The sequence below is a fragment of the Panthera leo genome, chromosome B2, assembly GCF_018350215.1.
Source record: "Panthera leo isolate Ple1 chromosome B2, P.leo_Ple1_pat1.1, whole genome shotgun sequence".
Classification (NCBI taxonomy): domain Eukaryota; kingdom Metazoa; phylum Chordata; class Mammalia; order Carnivora; family Felidae; genus Panthera; species Panthera leo.
This window is the reverse complement of record NC_056683.1, coordinates 22,624,740-22,641,374: the sequence shown is the minus strand read 5'-3', so window position 1 is coordinate 22,641,374 and position 16,635 is coordinate 22,624,740. Positions and strand designations below refer to the sequence as shown.

The 16,635-nt window shown below is 46.5% G+C and overlaps 1 protein-coding gene across 18 annotated transcripts in view; it reads left to right on the top strand.

The window, feature by feature from the left end:
- The window catches only part of FARS2 (phenylalanyl-tRNA synthetase 2, mitochondrial), a 538,971-nt gene extending 527,637 nt beyond the window's left edge, over positions 1–11,334 (top strand). For 12 of the 18 annotated variants that reach the window (XM_042938002.1, XM_042937999.1, XM_042937993.1 and 9 more), the window contains 2 exons: positions 10,102–10,470; positions 11,041–11,056. In XM_042938002.1, coding sequence (XP_042793936.1) covers positions 10,102–10,429 — 328 coding nt within the window. In that variant the 3' untranslated portion in view covers positions 10,430–10,470; positions 11,041–11,056. Of the gene's footprint in view, positions 1–10,101; positions 10,475–11,040 lie in introns of all 18 variants that reach the window. The other 6 variants (XM_042938006.1, XM_042938012.1, XM_042938015.1 and 3 more) reach the window with 4 other exon arrangements.
- The last annotated feature ends 5,301 nt before the right edge of the window (positions 11,335–16,635 follow it).

The following is a 16,635-nucleotide window of genomic DNA, read 5'->3' as shown; positions in this document are numbered from 1 at the left end:
GGGTAATTCTACTCATAATAATGGGATTGAGGATAGATCTATAGGATATTCCTTGGTTGGGTGGTTATTAATATCAGCTCAGGGGGCACCTGGGTAACTCAGTCAGTTGTGTGTCCAACTCTTGATTTCGGCTCAGGCTGTGATCCCAGAGTCATGGGATTGAGCCCTGCATTGGACTCTGTACTGAGCATGGAGCCTACTTAAGATACTCTCTTTCTCTTTCTCCCGCTCCCCACCCTCCTGCCCCCCACCCCTCTCCCCTGCTCACACTATCTCTCCCTTAAAAAAATTTTTTTTACCAGATTGGTGACATAATATACCATAATATCTGAGTAATCCTCTGTTGTTTGTGGGGAGTGAGACCTGAAGTTCACTGAGGACCAGACTCTAGATGCAATAAAACTGTCCAGAGCAGTTATGAGATACTGTAGAGACAAGATCCTGGACTCTGTTGTTTGGTTGATTGCTTAATGATGGATTTTTGTTTGAGGCTTCTTAGGAACATAAGACCCTCCTCTATAATCTCTACCCACCCTGCAGCCTCCTACCCTACCAGTTCTGTACTGTCTACACCCAGACCAGCCACTCTGAACTACTCACGTCTCCTCAACCTGTCCAATGCATGTTCATGATTCTGTCTGTGCCTTTGCAGAAATGACCCTTCCCTCTTACAGGGTCAATCATTTCCTGTACATGCTGTGACCAAAGCTGGCGTCCTGCTGTGGTTGTATACAGCCCTCTCCCAGCAAGCAGATCGTGCATCCTCTGGATACCTCTTCACTGGACCATTTATACCTGTAACATACACTCACCAACTCAGCGTTGAAATGGAAGAGGCAAAAAGATATAAGGAATGCCCCTCAGCCAGTCCTTGTGTCATTTTGCCAGCTAGATGCACCCCTTGACCTTCACCTGCAAAAATCCTAATCATACTTTAAGATCTAAATCTAATCTCTTCTCCCCTGCTAATGTTTCTCAGTACTAAGTTATTTACAATCTATGTCGTTCATTTAACATTTAGTGTGAACTGCTTTGTCCTGTTGGTATCCTTTCATATATAAATGTCTTAAGCCCCAAGTAGATGGTTATCTAGCCAGTCCTTCTTTATATTATTTTGGGATACTTGTTCCCCCTCACACCACCACTGAGCTGTGCACAGAACAGCCACTCTGTGAATATTTGTGTGTTGATCAAGCAACTCGTATCTTGTATCTTCCACAATGTCTGCCTCATCACAGGATAAATAATTGCTAATCAATTGATTGAGTTGGAAATGTAGCACTTCACCCACCACAAATCTTCTGTTTTGTAACGTGAGTCATCCACCAAAGTGTCAACACGTTTGGGAAGCTGCCATGTAACAGTAGAAGAGTTAAAGTTAGCTCTGTTGACTCTGGCTTGGCAGACGAAGCCAGGGAGAAAAATAAAACCTCTTCCAAATTTTCCATGCAACCAAAAAGCACAGAGCTTTGGAAATCTGTGCAAAATGAACCATTACTCCAAGTTTGTTAGAAATGTATGAGGATAGCTTGGAAGATCATGGAATCATGGAAAAGAATTGTTCAAGTATGGTTAAATTCTCTGTTATAGCATTACGAGCAGGGCATCGTAAAAATTCATTTGTATGAAATGCAGGGCAGCTTAGGAGACAGGTTAATGAAGTCAAAGTGAGCCATCTGGGGAGGACGGGAAGCAGTCACGTCATACCCTCCAACAGTCTGCCACATGGGTGTCAGTGATCTGGTCGGGTTTTCGTTGTTGTCTTTTGTTTGTTTGTTCTAAATATAAATGTGAGTTGCCAACCTCCATTCCTAGTTATAGTCAACTAGGTTATCTGGGCCAACTCTCCTCGTCAATTTTTTTTTTATTTTAATAAAATATACATAACGTAAAATTTACCATGTTCACCACTTTTAAATGTATGGTTCTGTGGCATTAAGTACCTTCATACTGTTTTGCAGCCATCACGCCATCTGCCGCCAGGTCTTTTTCATCTTCCCAGACCGAGACTCTGTCCCCATTAAACACTAACTCCCCCTCCTCCCTTTCCCCAGCCCTTCGCAACCACCCTTCTACTTTCTGCCTCTGACTTCACTACTCTAGGAACTTCGTATAAGTGGACTTACATGTTTGACCTTATGTGTCTGGCTTATTTCACCTGATATAATGCCCCCAAGTTTCTTCTGTGTTGTAGTATGTATCATATTAGGGATCCGTTTTTACAAATGAGAAGTAGAAACTCTGATAATTCATCTAAGGTCACTTTCTGTGTGGCCCAAAGTAGAGGCTATTTAATACTTAGGTACATAATTAATAATACTAATTGTTAACTATAAGTCTGAACTATGCTAAACACCTAACATATATTATTTTCATGCAGTTTCTTCAAAAAACCCTATGAGTTCATTATCTGTGTCTTAGAATGAGAACCTAGATCAGAAATGAAGAACTGGCCCAAGGTTAAGGTCCTCTAGCTAGGCCCTCGTGGCACTGGCTAGTCTAGATCTTGTGCCCCTCCATAAGAGATTCTATTAGATGATTTCCCCAAAACAATTTTCATATGTATATACATGCATGTGGGGGGCAGGAACATGGGCCATGCTCCCCAGGAGGCGAGAGCATGAACACTGTCCCTCCTGAGGAGCTTAGCATGAGACACTCATTGGGAAGTACCAGGAGAAGTTACAGGGATTGATGGAAATAAAACCCTGGGGGTGTTTGGAAACTTCCCTGAGGACTTGACAAGTGTTTGATGTGAAAAAGCATTTCTTGCCTGCAAAACGTGCGTCTCTGAGGAGCTCTTAAGTTGCCACCACGCAAGATGACTGGGAACTGGGGAGGGGGGCGGGGGAGGCAGGTTTGAAAGCAGCTCTACTCAAGCTGCACCCAGCAAGTTCCTTTTTCCCTGGCTCTGACTCTCCCTCCATCAAGGCCTGGATTGGAGTTGTCTTTCCCAAGGCAGTAACTGTCAGAGGCACCATCTGGTTTGGTTTCTTGTGACTGACTCCCAGGAACAGAAATCCCTCTGGGAAGAAATCGTAACCACAGCAGTGGCAGTGACAGGCACTGCTGATGCTGGCTAGCTAGGAACTGGGGTGGGGAGGTACCTCACTTAGAACGGCCCACCAGGGAGCGTTGAGCCTACAACCTACCATTCTGAGAATAAGAAAAGCAGACCTCTTAGTTCTGGAAAGTGTGGGGGTAAGGGATGCAGGGCTAGAAAAGCGTAGTTGATGGAGAGGGGCTATAAGTTGTCCAGAGTGTCTGTTATAAGTCGAGGTCCACCTTCTACAAGAAGACTTTCTCAGTGGGCTCTACCAAGCCGTAATCCAACCTCATGAAGCCAATTCCCTTCCTTCTTGCTTTGATCATGAATATTACTAATGCATCTTGTGTTCATGCATTAGCCTGTCAAGAAATTGCCCGCCAGATCAGGGCCCCTTTCTCTTTCATTCCATGCAGCTTGCAAATGCTGCTTGCTGGCTGGCTGGCTCCTTTCCTCTGCATGTGCATTTGCTTTAGAAACTTTTCTGTCCTCTGAAGTAACTGGTGGACTGTTAGAGCTGGAAGGGGGCCTCGAGCCCATTCAGTCCAGCCATCTCACTGGGGAGGCCACACAGATGTTGCTGGGGCTTGGACTAGGACCCGGGTCTCCTGCCTCCCACGCCTATATTCTTTCTTTACATTAAACCAGTGATATCTCTTTCAGAGAAAACCCCAGAGCAGTTCATTAGGAAAGTGATATAGAATCACTGTATGCTGTCTTATAATCAGATTTTATTTTCTCCTCTTTTTTAGTGTATATACATATACTACATATATACTATATATAGTATATTATATATTTTTATGAAATATGTATGTATATATGAAATATTGTATATATGTATATATGAAATATATTTCATATATATATTTCATATATACATATATATATGAAAGGTAAAGAAGAAAAAATAATTTACTTAATTTCCAGATGACTTATTTAAATGGTGCCTGATTCTGAGTGATAATTCATCACTCTCCCTGACCTGTCCTCCTCACCGAACTTTCCCAGCCACAGCTAACCAATGTGCTCATGCTACCCTTGGCCACAGGTCAGATTCCAGGCCCACAAAAGGAGATTTCAAAGAAGGATGTAAGAAATACAGGTCGTCCTCCCCGTAGTGCCGTTACTCTCCTGATGCATCCTGGGAATAGGAGAAGGAGATGGGACAGACTAGGGGTTGAGCTCTCAGGGCAGCAGCCTCCATCCTAGCAGGCTCCAGACATGCCCTACTCAGCCGGCACAACCCCAGGAGTAGGGTGGTGACCCTCACTTCACAAGGGGTTAAGTAAACTGCCCCAAGTCACACAGAAAGCAACGGGCAGAGTAGGGACTACAACTCAGGTCTCTAGGTGCAAATTCTGGGCTCCTCTGCATTCCACCAGGCCCCTTTTCATTCTGTATTTTCAGGAGCAGCCTTGAACAGATACTTCCTTCCATTCTCCTTTTCCCATCATCCTGTTCCCTTGCCTGAGCCAACCCCCACCCCCACCCCGTGAAAGCACTCTGCACCCTCCTGATGGTGCGCGGGACATTGCCTTGTGGGGCTTCCCACTGACCTTCTGCATGATACATGCAGGAGACACGTTAAAAGTGAACAGGGGAGTCCCTGTTTTCTTTACTCAGAAAATGGAACCCACCCCATGGCAGCACCTGGGGCAGGAATTTAGAAAAAGACAGTGACCTGAGTAGAAGAGAGTATACATAACCTACACCCATATCCTCTGTGCTGTGTATAGGACAAGAGAGATACGCATTATACATGTGACATCGCACATAACCCATGATACTGGAAACAGGGAAACATCAGGTAGTTGTGTATCCTCAGAAGTGAATGAAAGGATCCAGTGTGAGGCTGACCCGTGTGACAGACCAAATGGACATTATTGTGTTGAGTAGTCCCAGCACGCATAGGTGGCATCTGCAGTAACTGCTGGTGGTAAACGATCTACTCCAGGATGTGTCCAGTGGCCAAGAACATGAAGTAGCTGCTCTTGTCACAGATGGAAAAGCCAACCACTGTGGGTGTTGCAGGAGCTGAGCTTTGGCTGCATCCCATGGAAGGGTTTTATTTCACATTTGGAACCTGTCTAGTTGCCAGAGTAAACCAAGTGGTTGTGTAATAGAAGTAATCCAACCCTCGCTAGCACTCAGACCCCTTGTCCCTTCTTTCCAGCGATGCTTGGTTAGCCCCACGTTCTTTCAGAGTCTATTGCTGGCACCCTGGGAACTGGAGCACAGCCAGTCACCTAGCAGTACTTTTGATACTTGTTAATTTTATCACTTATTTGGTCAGGAAGAAAAGAAAGAGCTAAGGCAGGATTCCTCTTAAACATGTCTGATTTCAACACTCCTCTACTAATCCAGACTCGATCATGCGCAGCACCCAAACATCCCCTTCCATAGGTTTAAGGTTAGTTAGTGCTTCGGGAGAAGGAGGCCTGAAAATACAGCCTCCCTGCCCACAGGTACGCCCACCATGCAGCCCAGCGCTGCCACCTGCCCACAGGGGGCTGCCCCTCAGTTCCTGGGAGGGGGGCGGGCAGCCGGACACATAGGACAGCAGAGTTCGGTGCACCTTGGCAATCACACCGGAGCAGGGAACAGGACCCAAGGAGAAGTAAGTTTCAGAAAAAGTTCTGAGCCATGTTTCCAGCTTCATGAGCCAGGTTGGATCTCTGAGAATGAGAACTGAAGGGAGGCCAGGTAGGAAAACACAAAAGGTGGGAGGCTGGTTAGAGCAGCGAACCACAGCATCGTTCAGCTCCTCTGTGCGCGGGCAAGCATGGGCCGTCCTGTGTCCTTTTTCTCACCAGAGGTAAGCCCCTGAGTAGGCAGGATGATCTGGATCCCTTTCACAGGCCCTGGAGAGCCCAGCCTCGTGTTACATGAGTAGTCCCACATAGATGCTCACGGGGAAGCACCAGAGGAAAGAGTCATTTGCTGAAGGAGGATGTGAGGTGGGAGTGCCGCATGGCTGATTTCAATGCAGCACCAGCCCCATCACGGAGATAAGGGGAACAGTCCTCCACTCGGGCTCCTCCCGGGTTGCTGCAGGACCTCTGCAGACCTCTGGTCCCCAGATGTGAACCTGTTGGGTCGGGACTCCCCTCACTCGCTTACCTCTGTCCAGCTCGGTGCCTGGAACGCACTGTCTGTTCAAGAACTGAATCAGTCCTTGAGTTAGACAAGTGATAAGCCCTTGAAGCTCAAACATTCTCAGGTTCTCAATCCAAAGTCTCTGTTAAAAATCCAAGCTCCAACCAGTGACCAACTCGTTTCCGCCAATATCCTAATGCAGTGAAATTCCAGCACCAAAAGAAATGTTTAGACTCTTCTTCAGACTTACTGTAAGGAAATTTGCCCTCACAAACTCCATAAGGGATTCTCATTTCTTCTGCCTATGACTAGAAGCTGTCAGGTACAGAAGAGAGAATTGTCAATGTAGTCTCTTCTCTCTTTCCGGGAAGGTTTCTTGTCTGAAGGCTGTGCCCACGTGAGTCTGGGGGGAAGGCTTTGGCAGCTTCACTCTGCCCAGCCAACTGTGGGTGGACAGGAGCTGCGACTGCACCCCTCCCCAACCCCCCTTTTATGCTCTCCCTGCAAGCCCTCTTGATTTCCCACCAGCTGTTTGGCTTTGCAACACGCCTTTTAATGGCCCCATAAACAGGAAAGACCTTTTTTTTAATTTTTTTTTATTTTTATTGTTTTTAATTTTATTTTTTATTTTTTAAAATTTACATCCAAATTAGCATATAGTGAAACAATGATTTCAGGAGTAGATTCCTTAATGCCCCTTAACCATTTAGCCCACGCCCCCCTCCCACAACCCCTCCAGTAACCCTCTGTTTGTTATCCATATTTAAGTCTCTTATGTTTTGTTCCCCTTCCTGTTTTTATATTATTTTTGCCTTCCTTCCCTTACATTCATCTGTTTTGTCTCTTAAAGTCCTCATATGAGTGAAGTCATATGATATTTGTCTTTCTCTAATTTTGCTTAGCATAATACCCTCTAGTTCCATCCACAGAGTTGCAAATGACAAGATTTCAGTCTTTTTGACTGTCAAGTAATACTCCATTGTATATATGGGAAAGACCTCTTAAAAAGCATCCATGTTCCAGGGATTCCCACTCTATGTCACAGTTATGCCTCATGTCTGGCTTGTTAGTCAAAGAGCAGAGCTAGAAAGGAACATGGGCTTACTCCATCTCTTGAATAGAAGGATTAAAGGCAATTCCCTTCTCAGTAGCTTGCAAGCCTTGTCACTTCTTAGGAAAAGTTAGGGTAGAAGGAAGAGGCTGGAGAAGGGAAAAGAAGACAAGGAGGAGTGTGGTGGAGTGCTCAGGCATGGTAGCTAATATTGGGCTCTGAAACCAAACTGCCTAGTTTCCTTGTGTGTATTTGTAATGAGGTGAAAATTAACCATTTTTGGGGCGCCTGAGTGGCTCAGTTGGTTAAGCGTCCGACTTCGGCTCAGGTCATGATCTCATGGTTCGTGGGTTCGAGCCCCATGTCGGGCTCTGTGCTGACAGCTCAGAGCCTGGGGCCTGCTTCGGATTCTGTGTCTCCCTCTCTCTCTGCCCCTCCCCCACTCATGCTCTGCCTCTGTCTCTCAAAAATAAGTAAACATTGAAAATTAACCATTTTTGAAGTGGGCGGGTCATTGGCAGTTGGGACATTCTCGATGTTAGGCAGCCACACTACCTACCTAGTTCCAAAGCATTTTCTTCACCCCAAAAGAAAACCTTGTGCCTAATGTTAACCTTCACACTGCCAGTTATCTTACCAGCAAAAGATGCGCTTATTTGGAAATGACAAGAATTACAATATGGAACAAGCCAGCTACAGCACAATCATAAGCAAATCCAACAAACACAAGTGAAGAATATTATTTTATAGAGAAGGAGGAAGTTGAGAGGGGTTGTTTTGGACAAAAGTTCATTGGAGAGAAGCAGGAGTTCAGGGTGATGGTGGTTTCTCACTGGCTGTGTTGCAGGAGTGGTTGATCTCCTGTAGGAGATGCAGTGTACATCCTTCCCTGTTGGGACCTGTAATTGACAATTGCTTCCTGTTGAGACTATTCTGTTGAGGTCTGTAACTGACACTTCCGTTGGAGTCTGTAGTTGACAATTCTTCTTGTAATTGACATTGAGTGGAAGGGCTCTCCCTTGTAGGCTCCCCTTCTAGCATCCCAGTCCCCTTTATTAATTTTCACACCATTAAGCGGTTTCCACCTGTACCTCCTTCCCCCACCCTCTGGCAACCGCCAGTCTGCTTTCTATCATGTGGATTTCCCTATTCTGGATATATCATGTGAATGAAATCATGCAGTATGTGATCTGCTGTGTCTGGCTTCTTTCACTTAGCATGTTTTGGGGGGTTATCCACATTGCAGCATGTATCATTAATTCATTCCTTCAATGACGAAATAATATTCCGTTGTACAGGTCCACCATATGGCTATACCATATTTTGTTTATCTATTAATCCATTGACGGCCATATCCACTGTTTGGCTATGAAAATTTTCGTACAGGTCTTTGTTTGAATACATGCTTTCAGTTCTTTTGGGTGTATATACCTAGGAGTAGAATGGCTGGCTCATATGGTAATTCCATGTTTAACTCTTTGAGGACCCACCAAGCTGTTTTCCACAGTGGCTGCACGATTGCATTCCCTCCAGATTGCCTGGTTTCAAATCCAGCCCTGCCACTTAGTAGCTGTGTGAACTTGGGCAAGTTATTTTGCTCTCTCTGCCTCAGTTTCCTTATTTTTATAACCAGGACAAGAGTGCTAGGAATTCAGTGGGGTTTTGATGCTTACATGAGTTAATGCCTGCAAAGGGCTTACGGTGGTTCCTGGTACATAAGAAGCACTATATCAACGCTGCTCTCATTGAGTGACAGTGAGGGTCATGGCAGATAAAAGGTTGAGAAGCTTTTTGACCACAAAAAGGCCACATTGGGTGGTATAAAAGAATCAAAAGAGCTCTAATTCAGATACTTGGAGTTGGGCACTGAGGGCACCCCTCCTCTTGAGAAATCCATTGTCTTAACCTGGTCAGTGACGAGCCATGAGACCCTTCAGGTCTGTGACCCTGTAGTTCTCGGGGACAACCCACTCCTCAAGGATGAGGAGACTCATGACCAATTGCCAGCTCCACTGCTTTCAGTCCTCCCAACAAGCAAATGAGGACAGGAGTATGTCCTACCAACTAAAATCTTCAAAAAGAAGTTTCTAGAAAACAAAACTAAATCTTCTTTCTCTCCCCAGTGATGTTAGGAAAAGGCAAAGCTGGTTGATTTTCAGTTGAAGCTACTGAATTATCACCAAATATTCTGCCAAATTTTATTTCTCTCAAATTATAAAATTAATCCATATGTTTATGATTCATTTACACCTCACTCATCAAAATGTTTTATAAAAGCTGTTTGAATCCCGGGAATCCTTCTAGGGGCCTTCTGGGAAGCATATAGAGACAAGTTGATAAATTTTTCCCATTCATCTTTGGTTGGGCATCCCAGCATGCAGAGTGGCCATATTACAAACTCTTCAGCTAAGTAAAAGATGCCTGAGTGAACCAACGAAAGCACATACCAACAGTTGCCACAAGGATACTTTTGCCTCACACTCATATAGTTCTTCATAATTTGCAGAGCCCTGTCCCTTTCTGACTAGGTCTTTGCAACAGATTGGAAAGGTTGATGGTGTAAGTGCTATGCTGTTAATCTCTTTCAACAGAGGAGAAACTGAGACCCAGGAAAGGTGTGTCGTGGCCCAGCTGCCACTGACTTGCAGGGGGCCTCTGTCTCCCTCACTGGCACAGGGAATTAGGAGGCTAGTGGAGGTGTCCCCTGCAGTGGGCGTAACTTGACATGGCTGTGCCCCCCACCTGCAGGAAACCATCACACCCTTGCACCATCACCAGGTCACTGACAACCTGGGCCCCCAGATCCTATCACCACACTTGTTCTAGTAAATGTTGGCATCATCTTCAAGCATCTATGATTCCTATGCCCTCCTTCTCACTCCTTAACTAATTTTTCCTCCTCTAGAATCTTCCATCTCTCAGAAACTCAGGATGTTGCAGCCTCCTTCCTTGATGATGTCAAATTGAAAAAAAGGCCTGTCTTCTGCACCTGGGGGAGGCAGTGTGGAGTCTTTCCAGTGGCCACAAGAGGCCCAGTGCCACTGGGCACAGTTGGGCTGTACTTTCACAGTGGAACGCTTCTTAAGGACCCCAGCAGGGCAGGCCTTGCCTTTCCAGCAGCAACGGAAGGCCTGTCCAGTATACCTGAAACACACAGGCACACCTGTGGAGAAGCACGTTCACAGAGCAGCCGCACCAGGAGCTGTGGCTTCACGTGTCTCTGTGAAGACTAAGTTCTGCAAAAGGCCCCCCACTACCTGGAACTCGGAAGCATGTCTGTATGGCACAATTGTCTCTATGCTTTCCATGGCCTGTTAGAGGTGCAAAGAGAGTGATACCCCTCAGCCTTTTAGGTGGCTAGAGCCCCCAGAGCCAATCCCGGCCTTGTGACTGCAGTGTGCCTTCCAAATATGTTTTCTGTGACATGAGAAAGGTGGAGGCTTGCTGGCCTTGGCTTCTGACCATCTCTGCTTGGCAGAGTCCCCTGAGGAACCGATAAAAAGCCCAGAAACCCAGAGCCCACATCCCACCTATCCAGGGCTTGGCCCAGGAAAGCAGACTTGTAAGAAACGTCCTGCCCAGGGAACTTGAATGCAGCTAGTTCAGTGGGAACCAGCATTCTTGATTATTCAAGTCAGTGGTCTCCCAACCACCACCTCTCAGGAAGCCTGTAAGAGGTGCAGGCTGTTAGTGATGGTGATGTCTCTGTCATACCATGCCAGTAGGCCCCGGATCCCATCCTATTCTCCTCTGGGGTTGATCTGGTCAGAGCTGGCAACACTGTTCCTACAGGCGACAGGCACGTCTGTCCCTCACTTACCTGCCTTTCTCTTCCATTCTCCAGGACACACAAGACAAGCCACTGCTACCGAATCACCTACCGCCACATGGAGAGGACCTTGTCCCAGAGAGAGGTCAGGCGTGTCCACCAGGCTGTGCAGGAGGCTGCCGTGCAGCTGCTGGGTGTGGAGGGCAGATTTTGATGGCACTGCTTGGACCAGGCTGCAGCCTCTCGGGACTTCAGGATTTGTGAGGGAGAAAAGGATATTGTTTGTAGGCTGAGGCATCAGTCATGTTTTGATAAATGGGTCAGTTTTAGGACTTTCAGAAAATAAAAGATCACTCTTGAGAGACTGTTGACATAGTATCTGTCTTTTATTTGGGAAAAGAGGAGGGAAATGGAACGATAATATAAGAGTTCCCTCCTATTCCTTTAAGAAATGCTTTGCCCGTTGGCACTTAGTGTGGTTAATTGGTCCCTGGGTTCCATTAAAGTGTAAACACCAGGCATGATTTCTTGCCTGACAGGCTCTTCCACCCATGTAATAAGTGAAGCCACACAAAGGGATATCACAAACTCAAGATACCAGAAGATTGTTTGAATCAGCCTCCGTACTTACTTTCTTCTCTTCATTTTCTCCTTTGCAAAGGGCAGGCTTCAAACAGGGCACTAATGAAATGCCAGGACCCCCCTCAAAAGTGAAGGCAGTCACATGTCTGCATGGGGCAGCGTATTTCTTGCTTTTCATAAACCCGTGGCTCAGAGTCAGGCTCTGGCTTCACTCCCTTCTGGCCCACTGGCGAGAAAAGAAAGGAGCAAGAGGCTGGGAAGCACGCAGGGGCCAGGTCCTTGAATCCCTGCGAGTTTGATTGCCTAACAGGAGGCCTCTGCTTCCGGAGACGACCTTTAAGGAAGAATATGGGGCTTTGATGTTCCCCCCTTTCCATCCCAAGCACTTTGTAGTCTGCCTGCCTCGCTCCTGACCATTTTTAATAATCAGATTCCATCCCTGGCATGATGCTGGAGGCTGATGGACGACCACAAGGGCTGGAATAAATATTTGATGAGGGGTGGCCATTATCGGCTAGCAGCATGGGGGGTGGGCAGCTGCTCTCCAAAGGGGCCTTAATGTCATTTTACAGTGTTATTCATTTGTACTTTTCCTTTGGATTTTCAAGGGAATTAAGGGAGCAGTGCCCCAACTCCTGCACCCATGCATGGCATCAAACTGCTGTCCAGGGTCCTGAGGCCCCCTCGATGCAGTTACTAAAGCGGATAGATCTTGTGTGGAATGCACACCATGATTAGTAATATCTTCTTCAGGAGCGTTTGCCAGCAGACCGTTTCCGACTAGCCTTAGGCTGTGTTTCAGAGAGCCATCTTCTCCCCAAGACCAGTTAGGCATTTATTAATATTCTGTAACAACCCAAGTTAGGTGGATAACACCCAGAAAATCATGGTGCCACCCCATGGCCCACAAATATTTGTCCAATACTGTGCTTGTGCCAAACCTTATACTCGGGCCTGGGGTAGGAGTGACATTCAGGAAGGTTCACAGAGGAGTTTTCTGAATGTTTCCTCTCAATACTCTATAATGTATATCCATTATCTAACATTTTACTAATGAGGTACTAAGGCCTAAAGATGTCACAGGACTAGACCAGGAACAATACCCTCACACTCAGGCCTGCCGCCTCCAAATTAGCACCTTCTGCCTACATAGACATTGGTTGGTGGTCGGGTCTGTGCCTCCCTCCTGCTCCTTGGGCCTCTGTTCTGTTCTAAGAACTCCAGTTGCATGAGCTTGTGCTGACCCCCTCTTTCTAATCTAGTAGGCTGACACTCACACCAAAGCAGACCCGCCCCATCCAGCTCTTGACTTTTTTCATGGTTCCCATAGGAAAATAAGTAATGAGAAAGGAAACAATGGGAAAGGTAATTTAATCCATAAGACGAACAGCACCTTGCAATTCAAAAACAGACAATTCTGTATAACGTAGAGCATGGTGACTAACACCAGCACCGTCACTGTGACCCTCCAGAATGCTCGGTTCCCTCCTTCATAAAATGGGAGTAATAATAACACCTACTACAGAGGTTGATTGTGAGGACCCAATGAGACCTCTCATGTGCTATACTTGGCATAGAACCTGGAACCTAACAAGCCAGCAGTAAATGATACCTGCTCTGATCATGATTCAGGTGGGAAACAGTAGAACCGTGGAATATTGCAACTGGAACAGCTCCTAGGAGCAGCCACATCTGCCCCTAACTGAGTGTCTACACATGAGGACCCTGGAGTCCGGAGGGGCAAGATGGCTTCCCTGAGGGCATAACTAGTTACTGTAGAGCTGTGCCCAGAACTGGGCTTTCTGGAGCCGTTTTCCACAACACCACACTGAGTCAGGCATCCTGAGCATGACTTTACGTGAGAGGCAGGAAGGCTCAGGCTAGGGTTGCAGCCATGTCCTGGAGTTGAAGGCCAAGTATGCTTCAGGCCCATGCATCACTTATCCATGTCAACAGGCCTCTCAAGACGCCAGGCAGCCAGAGGTCAGCAGACACTGGCTACTCTGAAGGTCATGGTGATAAACTCTGTGACCAACTGCAGCTCAAGGGTGGAGCCATTTACCCCTTTGTCCCCTCCTTGCTTTTTCCCTCTTCCGGATGAGTGACACCGTGCTGAACTGATTCCCCTGTGCTGTACCCTGTGACTTATCATTCCTGGAACCAGCCAGTCACCACAACACTGGCCCAGTGCTCCCAGCCATTGGCTGGTGGCCCGGTAGTCAAGAAAAGAAAAAGGAAACCCTTCGACACTGGATGTTCTTTTATTTTTTAAATTCATTTTCATGCATCAGAGGAAACGAGTGAACTCAAAGAATTTACGGCAGCCTCCAAATGCCCACACGTGGACTCTACTTACTGAGACACCCCAGTGGGCACATTGTGTCCTCCATTCTCATGCTAGGAGTCTTCCAGTCTTCACAGTGACTACTGTCACTCAGCACTTACAGGCTACGAGCCAGGGCCATCTGCCTCCACCCATCTGTAGGCCACGTAAGTATTTGCCTGGTAGTGGAAGCGTCACATGACAGTGACATTGATGTGGCTGATATCGTGGTGTTTTGGGCACAGTACTCCACCTTCATTCAGCTGTTTAGAGTGGGGACCGCTGTTCTACACAACTGATGGAGCCATGGAGTCATAGAAAGACCAAGTCCAGCCCTCATGGAGTTTATATGCCTCCTCTTATTCAAACCTCACAAGCCCCTAGAGCTGGTCCCATTATCTCCCATTTCCAGGTGCAAGATTAAGGTGCACAGGGAAATGTTACAAAACCAGCAGCACTGGAGAAGGTCCTTCTGACCCCCAGGCCTGTGCTCTTAACATTGCCTCCCACTCCTCCCTGTGCACCTGCCCAGGCACTGAGACAACAGTAGTCAGGGCTGGAGTTCATTCTGGACCACGGAAGAGGTGATGGACCACATAGTGGTGGAGACCTCACCTGCAGGAGCTTCAAGTTTCAGGATAGTGACAGAAGCTACAGACAAGCCACAGGACCTCTCAGTGAGATGCTAGGTCATCTGATGTAGGCTCTGGGGGCCAGCTTTGGGTTCTATGTCAAAACCACTAGAAGCCGCTTTTTATCTTCTGATGCTCAAAACCTTCAATAGATTTATACATGTAGCCATTGCTGCTTCTGGACAGAAAGTCAGATTCAAGGTCACTTTCAGAGTCAAAAAGGTCAGCTCCTGAGTGACAGGGGAGAACCAAAACTGAGCAATCTAGGACCCTGTAAGGGCAATCGGTGCTCCCAGGAAAGTGTCCCAGCACCGGGATAGGGAGGAAATGTGGTTATTCCTGACCTCAAGGTCGTGTTGACTCTGAGATTTTTGGGTGGCTTCTGTACCCAGAAATGCCTTACTGCTTTGAAAGCAGTCAAGAGAAAACAAATTACTGGTACTTTTTTCCTCCCATCCCTGAGCCCTGTGGCCATTCTCAGGAGGGGAGCGGTGCAGGGATGTTCCACTGGGCACAGGGCCAAGCCTGAGGCTGAGACCCAGGTCTAAACCCAGCTCTGCTCCAGGTGGGTCATCTAGCATCCCTAAGGCTTAATTTCCTCCACACTAAAACAAAGGTGGTAATCCCTGCCCTTCTTACTGCAGAGTACGAAATGAATGGCTCAGCAAGCACTAAGAAAGCTGTGCGTAAAACTCTCAAGTATTTCATGTTAACCTCACAACAACTCTGAAAGTAATCACAGTATGTCTGCTTAGGGGTTGAACACATCAAGCCCAAGGCCAGGACCAGGCTTCTCTAGTCAGTGGGTAATAGAGCTAGAATTTAAGGCCATGTGTCCGTAAGACTAAAAAGCCTATGGCCTTCCACCATGCCACATCTGCCACATGTCTGCCACGCACGGAAGAGGGATGAAAACACCATCACAGCACATTGCCCTCTGCAGCCGCAGCAATAAAACAAGGAACTCCCCCCTGTAGCCTTCTCTCTCAAAATGAAGGCTAGGGTGTGTGTGTGTGTGTGTGTGTGTGTGCACGCCTAATGTGGACACAAGCCTCATAGAGGGCTTGGTGTTCTCACCAAGAATCAAACAATGGAGGGGACGCCAGACCACACTGAGTTAACAGCAGAAATCAAGGAGGCCACTTGAGACTGGTTACACAATAAGGATCCATCCAGAAAGAGAATCAGTGTGCTACACCCTAAAGCAGCACTTCCCAGCCCATGTTCCCTGCCACACCCTCAGCTACTGGCCATTCCTGGGCAGGGTGAAGGTGCACCCGGGGCTGTGTACAGGTCATGGCTGGCCAGCCAGACAGCAGCACCTCGTCTTTCCCAGTCAAGAAAGGATTTTGGAAGACAATGTGTGGACTTGCCATTTTACAGGGAAAACTTTAAAGTCTATTTTTAACATCTTTTCACCTATCAAGAGTGAATTATTTGGGGTGTCTGGGTGGGTGGCTCAGTCAATCTTCCAACTCTTGGTTTCGGCTCAGGTCATGATCTCAGGGTTTGTGAGTTTGAGCCCCACATTGGGCTCTGTGCTAACCGTGCAGAGCTTGCTTGGGATTCTCTCTGTCCCTTTCTCTCTGCCCCTCTCTCCCTCGCTCTCTCTGTCTCTCTCAAAACAAATAAACTTTAAAAAAGAATGAATTATTTGAAGTCATCTATACTTTATTATTAATAAGAAATAACTAGGGTGCTGAAGCAACTCCATGGAAAAAAGAAAGTCTTTTCAACAAACGGTTCTATAACTACTGGTTATCCGCGTAAGAAAGAAAGAAAGAAAAGAATCTTGACCCTACTCCACACTTCACACAAAGAATAATTTGAGATGGAGCATAGAGCTAAATACAAAAGCCATAACTTGTAAGGCTTCAGGAAAAAAACATAAGGGACTATCTTTGTGACCTTGAATAAACAAAGATTTCTTAGCGAGGACACAAAAAAAACTAGTAAAGAAAAAAGTGATAAATTGGACTTTTTCAAGATTTAGAACTTCTATTCTTTGAAACACATCATTAAGAAAATGAATAGGCAAACCATAGATTGGGAGAAAATATTTGCAACCTGTATTTCACAAGGATTTATATCCAGAATGCACAAACAGTTCCTACGATTCAATGGTAATTTAAA